At 45.8% G+C, this 12,116-nt stretch overlaps 1 protein-coding gene across 1 annotated transcript in view; it reads right to left on the reverse strand.

Moving 5' to 3' along the window:
• Pofut1 (protein O-fucosyltransferase 1) overlaps positions 1 to 12,116 on the reverse strand; it is a 23,286-nt gene extending 11,170 nt beyond the window's left edge. The window contains exons 1-4 of the mRNA XM_005384876.2: positions 11,929 to 12,116; positions 10,256 to 10,377; positions 5,389 to 5,571; positions 4,202 to 4,314 (exon numbers count right to left, since the gene is read on the reverse strand). Coding sequence (XP_005384933.1) covers positions 4,202 to 4,314; positions 5,389 to 5,571; positions 10,256 to 10,377; positions 11,929 to 12,064 — 554 coding nt within the window. The 5' untranslated portion in view covers positions 12,065 to 12,116. The remainder of the gene's footprint in view (positions 1 to 4,201; positions 4,315 to 5,388; positions 5,572 to 10,255; positions 10,378 to 11,928) is intronic.

Here is a 12,116-nt window from a genome sequence, read left to right on the forward strand (position 1 = left end):
ACTTGCAGTGATCCTCCTGCCTCAGCCTCCAGAGTGCTGGGATTACAGGTATGTGCCACCATGCCTGGCTGCCATAATAATTTTTAATGAATGAGAGATTCAGGGATTCAGGGACCTTACTAGAAAGACCAGGTCACATTGTCAGGGGTTGGAGGAGGAAGGAATTAGTATTATCTGAGCACCCACTATAGACCAGGCCTAAAGCTCAACTCCCTTCAGATGGCCTCCAACTCTGAAAGGAAAGCAAGAGCTTTCTGGTCTTCCAGGGCGTTGGATGATCAGCGTAAGATCAGGATTTATGTTCTCCCTGATCTCATGGGAAGAACCTGCAGCTGATCCTTGGAGAATCAGACAGATTTGAACCGTCTGTCCCTTCTACCCAGGCCACTACCAGAACAGAACTGTCGCAGGGCACACTGTTAGTCCTGGCCCAATAGGCAGCAAGAAGCCAAGACTGACATGTTCATTTGCTCTTAATGAGGGCAGAGAATGTTATCCAGACAGAAAATACGGAGTAGGGGTCTTGGTTACAAAGAAAACTTGATCAGCTCCAACTGCGGCCTGACTGTCTACCCTAGGTGAGTCCTGAAGAAGCTGCCTTTCCTGCTGCTGCACCCAGTGAACCTCTGGAGTTCGGCACTGCTACACCACGCTGCCAAGATTCCTCCATACACAGCATCCACTCACACGTCCAGTGCACATTCGTGAGACTGTGGAGGACACGTGCTGAGTGCAGAGGACCAGGTCGTGAACCGGACAGGCCTCGCTTGAGATATCCCTGCCATGAAGGGCTTCTTTTCTCTCCTGCTCTCAGCAGGGCTGGCTCCCTCTCATCCTTTAGCCTCAGTATGGTTTCAGCCCTACCAATTATTGATCACCTGTTTATGTGGAATTAGGGAGGCTGCAGCCTGGGAGAAAGATAAGCTGTGATCTCAAATACCTGCTATCTTTATTCACCTGAAGAGTTCAACATGATGGGCCATAGTTTTCCAACAGTAACTGAGCAATAAATGTTCATAGAATTAAAGCTCTACAGTGGTATTTATAGATGCAGGACTAGCAAAGTGGAAGGATTTTTGGAAGTTACTTGTTGGGGAAAAAAATCCCTTTTTATCTCCTTGTAGAATCCAATTTTCATCTAGATACACAGAAGCCCAAAATAAGGACATTTTGCTTTGGAGGTGTCATGGAATTATGAATAAATTTAAATCATTTATTTAAAAAATTTTTTTTCACCAAATCTGTGGTAGATGGTCCAAAGACTACTCATTCCATGAAATTAGATGATTAGCCTGGATTTGAACTTTGGGCAACTCAGATTACATAAAAACAAAAACATTTGTCAAGTTAAACCCAGTCAATCCACACCACCATGAGAGATAGTAGTAAATCACTGCTAAGCTATTATGCTTTGCAATGATTTATTATGTAGCAATGGATGACAGCAACATTTCACCATTCTCTCCCTCCTCATTCCACACTGGCCTTTCTATGCCTTGACCATACCAAGGCTGTTGCTATGCCAAGACCTTTGTCTATAATGTCCCCACCTCAAACTACCTCTTCCAGCTCTTGGTACAGCTGGCTCCATCTCATCCTTTGGGTCTCAGCTCTGCTCATCACATGTCACCTACTTATGCGCTTCAGAGCAGTTAATGACGTTCCAGAACTGTGCTAGGTAAAAATGTACGTACTGTCTCTTCCTTTAGACTGTGAGCTCCATCAGGGCAGGTGCCCTACTTGCTTTATGCTTGCCTGTATCCCCAATGTCCAGTAAGCCTGACATGAAGTGCTTCTGAAATCATGTTGGAGGCAATGCCTGGGGGCCCTAACTCCTTTATACTGCCTCCAGGGACCGTCTTCCTCACTAGTCGCCTTCTCTCAGAAATTTGGCTAAGATAAAGTTTTCTCAAGCTCTAGGGAGAGAGGTTTTTTCAAGTCAGTGAATTCAAGATAGACCATGGGGCAACAAACAAATGTGTGTGCAACATTCCCCAACTGAGGCATCCACATACCATCATCTCTTCTCTTTTTGACTAGGATGGGTGGGTGGATGGATGGATTTATCGATTAACTGACTGAGACAGGCTCTCACTATGTAATACACCCTGGCCTCTAACTCATGATCATCCTGCCTTGACCTCCCCAATGCTGGGGTTACAGAGGGGTACTGCCACACCTGGCTTTTATTTCTGGCTTTCTGAAATGAATTTTTGAAGATGTTTTTAGAGTTGGAGGCATTTTTTGGTCCTGGCACACCAATAACAGGGGCAAATCTCCTGCCCTTTCAGGCAAGTGAGCCTTCTGGCAATGGCTCTGGGTCGTTTGGAAGCGAACAGGTTGGGGAGGTGGGGGGGCTGTCAGGTTGAGGGGGATGGGACGGGATGGGACAGATCACAACATGATGGAGATTAGACCTGCCAGGACTGAGCAGCCTAAAGGGTTTATGCCCTAGCTCTAAAGACAAGTCCCAGAACAGATGGGCAGCCGTTAAGGGAACAGATATTTAATCCATAGTGATTAAGAATGGGCATGGTGGTACACACCTGTAATTCTAGCACTCTAGGAGGCTGTTAGTGATTTAGTGAGACTTTCTCAAGATAAAAAATAGGCTAGGGATATAGCTCAGAGCAAATGTATTGGGTTTAAGCCCAGCACTATAAACAAAAAAAACACACACATAAATTTTTTTTTAAATTTTGTTTTTGTTTTTGGAGATAGGATCTTGCTATGTAGTTCAGGCTGGCCTTAAACTCTCTATGTAGCCCGGGCTGGTCTTGAACTAGCATTGATACTCCTGCCTCGGCCTCCTGAGTGCTGGGAGGCGTGTGCCACCACACCTGACTGAAGAATGGGTATTTTGTAGCTGGGCATAGTAGTGCACATTTATACTTCCAGGTACTCAAAAGGCTAAGGCAGGAGGATCATAATTTCAAGACCACCATGGGCAACTCAGCAAGACCCAATCTCAAAATAAAAGGGCTGAGGGTGTAGCTCAGTGATAACGCACTTGCCTACCATGCACAAGTGCACAAGGCCCTGGGTTCAATCCTCAACACTACCAAAAAAAAAAAGAAGAAAAAAGAAAATCAGTAACAATAGGCACATGAATAACAATGACCACTAACTCTGAGGGACTCTCAGTATGGACTGTGAGCACTATGCACTAGAGGGCAGATCCCATCAAGTGTTCTTTCCATCAAACCAAGGGGAAAACGGGCCAGAGAGTTGGAGTTGCAGGATCAGAGGTCAGGCCTATCTTTTTTTTTTTTTTTTTTAGATAGGGTCTCTTTATGTAATTCAGGCTGGCCCTGAACTTACTATGTAGCCTCAAACTTACAGCAATCCTTACTATTAACCCATGCTGGCCTCAAACTTGCGGGATCCTCTAGCCTCAACCTCCCATGTGCTGGAATTACAGGCATGCACCACTGTGCCTCACTGAGCTCAGGACTTACTCCTGAGCTTGTGCCTGTTTTTCTCCTGAATGCTGAGTGCTATGACTACACCTCAATTCACAGGCTCCTCTCACCTCCTAACCCAGCCTGAGTCTGAGCCCAGCTCTTCCCTGCCACCTTCTGCATCAATGGCAAGGACACCATGTGAGTTATCATCACTGAGACTTAGCAGCAGCTCTAGAAGACAGGCACTGGGTCTTCCTCATTTTTGTATGTCACCTTTGGCCTGTGAGTACTGCACCTTATACATGACATATACTCTATAAATACTTCGCAGCCTGTGCCCATGCCCTGCTAACCTATTTCTTTAATAGGGCTTACTGGCACACAATTAATAAAGTACATCCAGTAATTATGAGGATGACATCACTTCTCTGTCTGCACCTGAAGCTGTGCTCTAGGAGCTGCTTCCAATTTTCATGTTAAGAGGAAGGCAATAGGGGAGCGATTCTCACGCCTAGAGGAGGAAATCGAGACACATGTGACTGCACAATGTTCTTTTATGACATCCCTTATCAGCCAATAAACTCTTGCTCAACCCTGTGGCAGGTCAAGGTTCCACTGTGTCAGGCGCTGAGAAGGGAACAGATCACATAGGATCCCAAGTTCAACAGACAGAGCAAACCATACCTTTGGTCTCATACCTCAGGGTGGGGTGGAGGGGGAAAGGGTCAGGAAGGTGCTGGCTGCCCCTGAGTCCCGTGTCCCGCCCTGAACCCAGCACTGCTATCCTTTCCAAGTACCTCTGGATCCATTGTTCTTTATAGGAGGCGCTGAAGGAAATGCCTGCAAAAAGCTCCGACTTGTTGAAACTCACATGAAACTGATCCCAGAACGGGCCAAAGGGGTTTCCTTCCTGCAGAGAGAGGGTTGTAGAAACCTTACTGAGGATGAGAGAAAGCCTTCTGGAGAGGGAGGCAAGGAACAGTCGGCTCTGGCTGCAACACCCTCTTCAGTGGCCCCTGGAAGAGGGCAGAGGACTCAGGCTTGGCGTCCGTTCTAGTTTCCAGATGTTCACCTGTGTCTGAGGGTTTCCTGCTCACTCGAATGTCCCACCTACCCTGCTGCCCTGCTGGGTCCTAGAAAGAACAGACCTTGGGTTTGGAAACATGGATGTGAGTGTCAAGAGACTTTCAAACTGGCTAATCCAGCACCCTTATTTTAAAAATGGAAACCAAAGTTCACAGAGGGTAAGACACATCCAGAAAGTCACACAGCAACGTTGGGGCTGCACGCTAGGTCTCCTGTCTCATATGTCATGACTCTTGTAGCCACCTTCTCCAATCTGTAGACATATTTGAGGACTGTCTTATTCCCAAAGGGCCAGAAATTCACAAACTTCTAATGAAATAAAACAGCTTCTCATCTACCTGCTGAGAGGCAGAAAAGTACTGGAGGTAAGTGGGTGGAGGAGGAAACCAAATTACCTAGGGCTGAATCCCAGGTCTATTGTGTGTGCTGTGTGACCTTGGGAAACAGTTTCAATCTCTCTGCCGTACTTGTGTCTGTGACATACAATGGGGAAGTGATTAGTACTTTCCCCAAGGAACAGTCTGAGGAGCAGTTAAGTGAGTTAGTATATGTAATGCTCTTAGCGTGGTACCTGACATATGGCAATTCTATGGAGTACTAGTTATTATTACTGGTGTGGTATTTTAGTTTACAAGCACTCTTACACTTGGCCTTCATGATGGTTTCTGAGCAAGATGGAGCAAAGACTGGCATCTCTATTTTGTGCAGTAATAAAGGCTCAGAGAAGCAAAGTCTGCCCAAGGTGGCACAGCTGAAAAATGTCAGGAGTAGATGCAAATCTCCATCTTCCTGCTCCAAGTCTTTCTGGTGCCTTTTCCCACATATGGCCACCTTATAATCTCAGGGACCTAGTGGACATGGAACAGACAGAAAGGGTGCTCAGACCCACAGGACCTACCTTCATGGGGCATGTCTTCTTATCGGGGCTTCGCTGAGCTGCTACCTCAAAGCAGTATGCCACCCGCTTCTCAGGAGGCCAGTGGGTAGGTGCCAGCTTCTCCATGAAGTCCTCCAGGCTGATGACCCGATGGTAGGCCTGGAGGGGCTCCAGCTTGAAGTACTTCTTGTAGGACACATGCAGCTACAGGAGAAGGAGGGGCAGAGGGCCCTCCTCAGCATCCCAGTTTTAGATACATTTATGAAAACTATACACTCCATGACCCACACAGCTCAAACCACATGACAATGAAAAACTTTTGTTAGAAGACACCAAAGCAAGCCATGCTTGGTGGTGCATGCCTATAATTCTAGCTACTCAGGAGGCTGAGGGAGGAGGGTCACGAGTTTGAGGCCTGTATGTGCAACTTAGTGAGGCCATCTCAAAATAAAAAATAAAAAGGGCTGGGGATGTAGCTCAGTGGTAGAGTGCTTGCATAGTGTGTGTGAAGCCCTAGGTTCTATTCCTAGCACTACAGAAACCAAAAACCAAAAGAAACCTGGTACCAATATTAGGTCAGAGCAAATTGAGACAAGATATCTGCAAACCAAAGAACAAATGGTAGTAGCTCTTGTGTTCAAAAACCACTGCTGATCTCTTAAGAAAAGACAAATAATGGGCAAAAGATAAGGGTGAACGACTCACAGCTAAGAAAACCTAAATAACCAGTATACTCAAACGATGTACAACCTCACCAGTAATTACGAAAAGCAAATTACAGTTATCACAAAGCATCACTTCTCATTCATGAGACCAACAAAAATTTAAAAGCTAACTCTTGGTAAGGATGTGCGAAAATGGACACTCTTATATGTGGCTGGAAGTAGAAGTGTGCACTTTGGAGCAACCACTTGGGATGCAATCTGTCCATATTAATACAATTAAAATAGCCAGATGCAGGCATGGCGGTGCACACTGTAATCCCAGCACTCGGGAGGCTGAGGCAGGAGGATCATTGTGAGTTCGAGACCAGCCTGGGCTACAAGGAGAGCTCAAGGCCAGCCTGAACTGCACAGCAAGACACTGTCTCAAAAAGACACACACACACAAAAAAAACTCCAAAAAACAAAATAGCTGGGTGTGGTGGCACACAACTGTAATTTTGGCACTAGGGAGGCTGAGGCAGGAGGATTGCTATGAGTTCAAGGCCAGCCTGGATTATATAGTGAAGCTCTGTCTCAAAAAACCACACACATGGGCTAGGGATACAGCTCAGTGGCAAAGTTCCTGCCTGGCAAGCACAAGGTCCTGAGTTCAATTCCCTGTCACCACTCCCCCGCCCAAAAAAAACCTAACAAACAAAAACTACACACACATACACACAATTAAAATGCTCTTTCCACTGGTAGATATTTACCCTACTGAGGGTTGTGCACTTTGCAGCAGGAGATAAGTACAGGGATGCTCAGTGCCACAAATGAGGTATAGGAGAGAATGTGGAAGGACTCATAACAAATACATTAAATCTATAGGAGGGGCTGCTCTGGGAGTGGCAAGAGATACTAGGATTAGCCACAGGGGACAGGAGAAACTCTCTTTTATCAACTGTAATTGTAATGCTGTTTTTCTTTTATTAGCAACAAGAAAGGATAAGGCAAAAATCACTAACAATGACCATTGGGTACATGAATGGTGGTTGTATTCATCTTTGCATTTCTTTAGATTTTAAAAAAATTCTCAAAACACCACGGCGTAACATTCAGATTTCATCCTCCAGGTCCTACCAGTTCAAGTGGATAAAAGGTTCTGCAATAAAAGGGCTCCAAGGCTGAAGAAGTCTAGGAAATGCTGTTTTAAGGTGCTTTCTTTACTGCAGCAGGATTTTTTTCCAGGGACTTTAACATGCTCATGTGAATTACGAATCTGTGAATTTGGGATGATGGAGAACTGAGAATACTGTATTCCCAAATGATTTAACTACAGCACCCTTCCAACATGGGCTACTGATGCTCTTACAATCAGACTTAGAGCTCCTTCACTATTAGCACTGGGGTATTATAGCTAAAGGACTTTAAGTACATGATTTGCCCCTCCGTTTCCCTCCCCTCTTGCTTTTCTTCTTTCTTTTTCTTTCTTGTCCTCCTTCCTTCCTTCTTCTCTCCCTCCCCCCCTTCCTTTCACCCTCCCTCCCTTCTTTCCTTCCTCCCACCCCCCCCCCCCCCCCCGCTTTCTTTCTTGCTACTGGGGGTTGAACCCAGGGCCTTTGCACTGAGCTATAGCCCTGCCCTTTTTAAATTATGAGACAGCATCTTACTGAGTTACCCAGGCTGTGCTTCAGCTTTTGATTGTTCCACCTAAGCCTCCCAGGCTGGGATTATACATGTGAACCACCACTACACCAGGCAAGTTTTGTCTTTTTTGAAAGATCACTCTGGTAGCAGAGTAGATGGTAGTGATACTATGATTAGCAAAGGAGGCTACTTTACTTATGCAAGTGTGCATTCAATATGTATTTATTGGGCATTTCTCACACATTTAAGTGAGAAATGCAGTGGTTCAGAAAGGTAGAAGGAAGGTGAAACAGAAGCTAAAGTGTATGGAAGGGATCTCTACATTCCTGGCTTGGCACCCATGTGAATGGAGGTGATATAAACTGAGGCTGGGGTTATAGATATTTACACGAGTTTTGAGAGGAAAGATGCCAAATTCAGATCTGACTTTGTGAAGTTGAGATACCTATAGGCTATCCAAGCAGACTCAAGAGTTTAGGAATCAGAAACATAGTCTGACAGGAGTCTGAGTCACAGATAAATTTGAGACATGAAGAATAGTGAAAGCCACAAGAGCCAACAGAAATTTATAGCAAAGCAAGTAATGGTAATAGTAGCTACTATTTATTGAGTGCTGACACAGTGCCAGATGCTGTACTCATCACTTTACAAGCATTTGCTCATTTAGTTCTAAGAGGCAGGAATATAACCATCCCCAGTTTACTTAGGGAGAAACCCAGGCATACAGAATCTAGATGACTCATCTGAGGCCACAGAGCTAACAAGCAAGCAGAAAGAGGACACACACTAACATCCAAACAATAAGTGAGAGAAAGAGAGCCATTACAGCACAAAGAGGAAAACAGAGTTCAAGGCCGCAGCAGAAACGATACGTCCTGGAAGCCAGGGGAGTAGAAATGTTCGGGAAGGAGTGAGGCTCATGGGGTCAGGTGCAATTGGGAGGTCAGGTGAGTTGAAGACTGCAAAATGAACCCTGGATTTGGCAATTCTGAGGTTCCTGCTGACCTCAGTGAGAACAGTCACAGTAGGGAAGGGGAGCCCAGTTGGGGCAGGTTGAGTAACCCACAGAAAGCAAGAAGTGCAGACTCAGTATGACAATTGGCTGAGAGAGCAAGGAGGTAGAAAGCAAGTAAGTCAGAGGGAGATGGATGGTCAATGACTACACTATTAACAGTGAGTGAAAAAAACCGGAGCACTGATGTATCCCAGGAATGGAGGACTTCCTGTGTACTAGCTCTTTACATTGAGGAGTTCAGCTGATTCTCAGTGGGTGGAATACAATAACATTTAAGGCATGAGTACTATCATTAATTCAATCCTCACCATGGGAAGGAGCAACAATCATTATCAAGCTACTTTAGAGATGAAGAAACTTGAGGTACAAAAAGGTCAAGTACTTTGCCCAAGTTACTGAATTAGTAGGTGGCCAAACTAGGCTAGGTCTCAGCTATTCTGGCTTTTCACTTCTGTTAATAACCTGTCTAGGGCTGCAGTGGTAGCTCAGTGGTAGTTCAGTGATAGAGCTCTTGCCCAGTATGCATGAGGCCCTGGATTTGATCCCTAGAACTGCAAAACAATAAATAAGTAAATAGCTTCTGTAAATACAGATATCCAAAGGAGAAAATAAAAGGCTATAGGAATGAAATGCAATGTTTTGTACATACTAAGTATAACTTATGTGTACTCAAACATTTTCAAGTCAAGTTCATTAAATATTAATTAAGTTCCTACTGCTATTCCTGGGGATATAGTGTGAAGAAAAACAGACACAGGGTTATTGTAAAATACAAAAAATAAACTAGGAATTAGAAGATGCTAGGCCAGGGATACAGTTCAGCAGCACCTGCCTGGAAAGCACAAGGTCCTGAGTTTGATTCCTGGTACAAAAAAAAAAAAAAAAAAAAAAAGATGCTGAGCATACCATGCCAAGGGAGCCCCTTGATGGGAGGAGAAGCAGTTCTGGAGCAGTACTGCCTGGATTTGTGGCTGTGGACATATTATTAACTAACCTGTGCATTAGTTTCTCCTTTAAAACTGATAATAGCTGGGCATGGTGGCACATGCCTGTAATCCCAGCACTTGGGAGGATGAGGTAGGAGGATTACTAGAGGCTAGCCTGAACTATATAATGAGACCCTGTCTCAAAAAAAAAAAACCCAAAAATAATAGCATCCATCAACTATTGACTGATGGAATGCACAGGAGGTGGGGATCAATCAGCACTGGAAGTAGAGGTTTTATGGTCAAGTCACAGGCTCTGTAGTTAAGACAATCATGGGCTTGCATTCCAGCTCTATTACCCATAAGCTGTGTGATCCTGAGCAAGTTACCTAACCTCTCTAAACCCCAGTTTCCTCATAAGGATGAGATGCGGAAGAAATGAGCTAATCCTTATGGAGTGCTCAGAACAGTCCCAGCACATAGCAGGTGCTGGATAAATGCTAGCCATTGTTATTCCAAGGAAGGCAGATCTGGGTAGGGAGCGGGACAAGTTTAGAGGAGTGGGAGGTAAGGATGAGAAGGACCTGGAGGTCAAGCAGAAGTTAGCAAGACTGCAGAAGGGTGGACAAGGGCCAAGGTCAGTGGGAAGTACTCACGTTGGTGAAGGGAGGTTTGTGGTGCTGGTACTCAATCCACGGAGGTACAGCCAAGGTACGATTTAGCAGCTTTGCAAATGCCAGGGAGCCCAAGAAATGATCAGCCTGGTTCCCAAAGCGCCCTGGAAATGGTACAGTGGGGATGAGGTGAGGCCTGGGGCATCATGGGAATGGGCCATAAAGGGCTAGGAAATGTGGATCCAGGTATGGGGAGGGCTGGGACACCAGTGAGAGCTAGAACAGCTGGTAACATGAGAGCAAGTCTGGACTCGTGGACCTGACATTCAAGGGCTGCTCCTCCTGCCTCAGCCACTCCAGGTTTCTGTCTCCTCAACCTTTTCTACAATTTCTACTCCATCTGCCATCTTTTTTCTTGCTGTTGCCTGAGCCAGGAGATAGAGCTCTTTCACCTCTATCTCCAATCACCTGCACATGAAGGTGCCACTCCAATGCCTCACTCCCTAAAAAGTCTTTCATCAACACCATCTGTACTCATTCTCCCTTCTCTGCCTTCCACTTTGCCTATGAGTTACTTTTCCTCAAACATCTTTTCTCACTTCCCGGCTTTTCATACTGGCTATTTTCTCAGCCTACAAATGCCTCAGGTGCAAGGACCCTACTGAATTATTTTTATCATCATCCCCAGCACAACATCCATTTATACATTCCCAAATATTGAGAGATCACATTGTGCCAGGATCTATGCTAGGTGCTACGATATGGGAGTAAACAAAGACAAGGTCTCGAAGGTCTTGGCACTTATAGTCCAGCTGGTGAAGCGCTAAATATGTATAACAAATATATACTGGTAAATTGTGATAACAATCAGGAAAATAATGGTGATGGGGAATGGTAAAGAGATTGCTTGCATAGGTCAGCGGAGTCCTCTCTGGTGACATTTACACTCAGACCTGAAGAATGGTTAGGACAGAGGTAAAGGACAGGGTGTTCCAGGAAGAGGGAGTAGGACATAGACCTGAGTGTGTGAAGAACAGAAAGGAGGCAAGTCTGGCTGCCACGAGGAGGGCCAGGGAAAGGGAAGTTGTGGAGATGACCAGCAGGTAACCAAATCATGTAGGGCCCTGCAGGCCATGGCCAGGAGAGTTTCACTAATGACTTTTACAAGGAATCTGCTGCTCCATTTAGATGGCACCCCTCAACTGGCCTTTATATTCTATCTTACCCGATCTCTTCCTACAGTTTTTTTTTTCTTTTAAAATAATTATGTACTTACTTTGAACGTATATCTTTTATTGTTTGCTTTTTTTCACCTAAAACAAAGGCTCTACAAGGGAGTGGGTTTCTTATTCACCACTACATTCCCAGCACGGAGAAGGATATGACACACAAAGGGACCCCATAAACAGTTGTCGAATGAATGAACGAATCACCTGGATCTAGCGTGGGTCAGTGACACCAGGTTCTGCCTATTTCCATTTACTGGGCTCCAGGCTGGCCTAGCTCTCCAGCAAGTCGCAAAATCTCTCCCAGCCTTAGTTTTCTTATCCATCAAATGGAAGGTTGGCCCCTCAGTGCCCTTGCAGTTACGGCACAGAGGAGAAAAGCAGGCCCTGCCTCACTCTAGCGATCTTCCCTGGATTTGTTCAGTAGTTTCTGGGCTTCTCTCCTGGCCTCCGTTTCTCCATTCGAGCACAGGGCTCGGGAGGCCTTACCCATGCAGGGGCAGTAGAGCAGGTAACCGGCCGGGTCCCAGGAGACCGCGGGCAGCCCCGGGAGCTGCAGAAGCAGCAGCAGCAGAAGAGACACATGCAACGGCAGGGGCGGCCTTGCCCACGCGGCGGCGCCCATGTCGGCTCCGGAGCCCTAGAGCGCCGCGGCAAAGACACGAGGAGGGAAGGAG

This window comes from Chinchilla lanigera, unplaced genomic scaffold (genome assembly GCF_000276665.1).
Source record: "Chinchilla lanigera isolate Chin_1 unplaced genomic scaffold, ChiLan1.0 scaffold00021, whole genome shotgun sequence".
Classification (NCBI taxonomy): domain Eukaryota; kingdom Metazoa; phylum Chordata; class Mammalia; order Rodentia; family Chinchillidae; genus Chinchilla; species Chinchilla lanigera.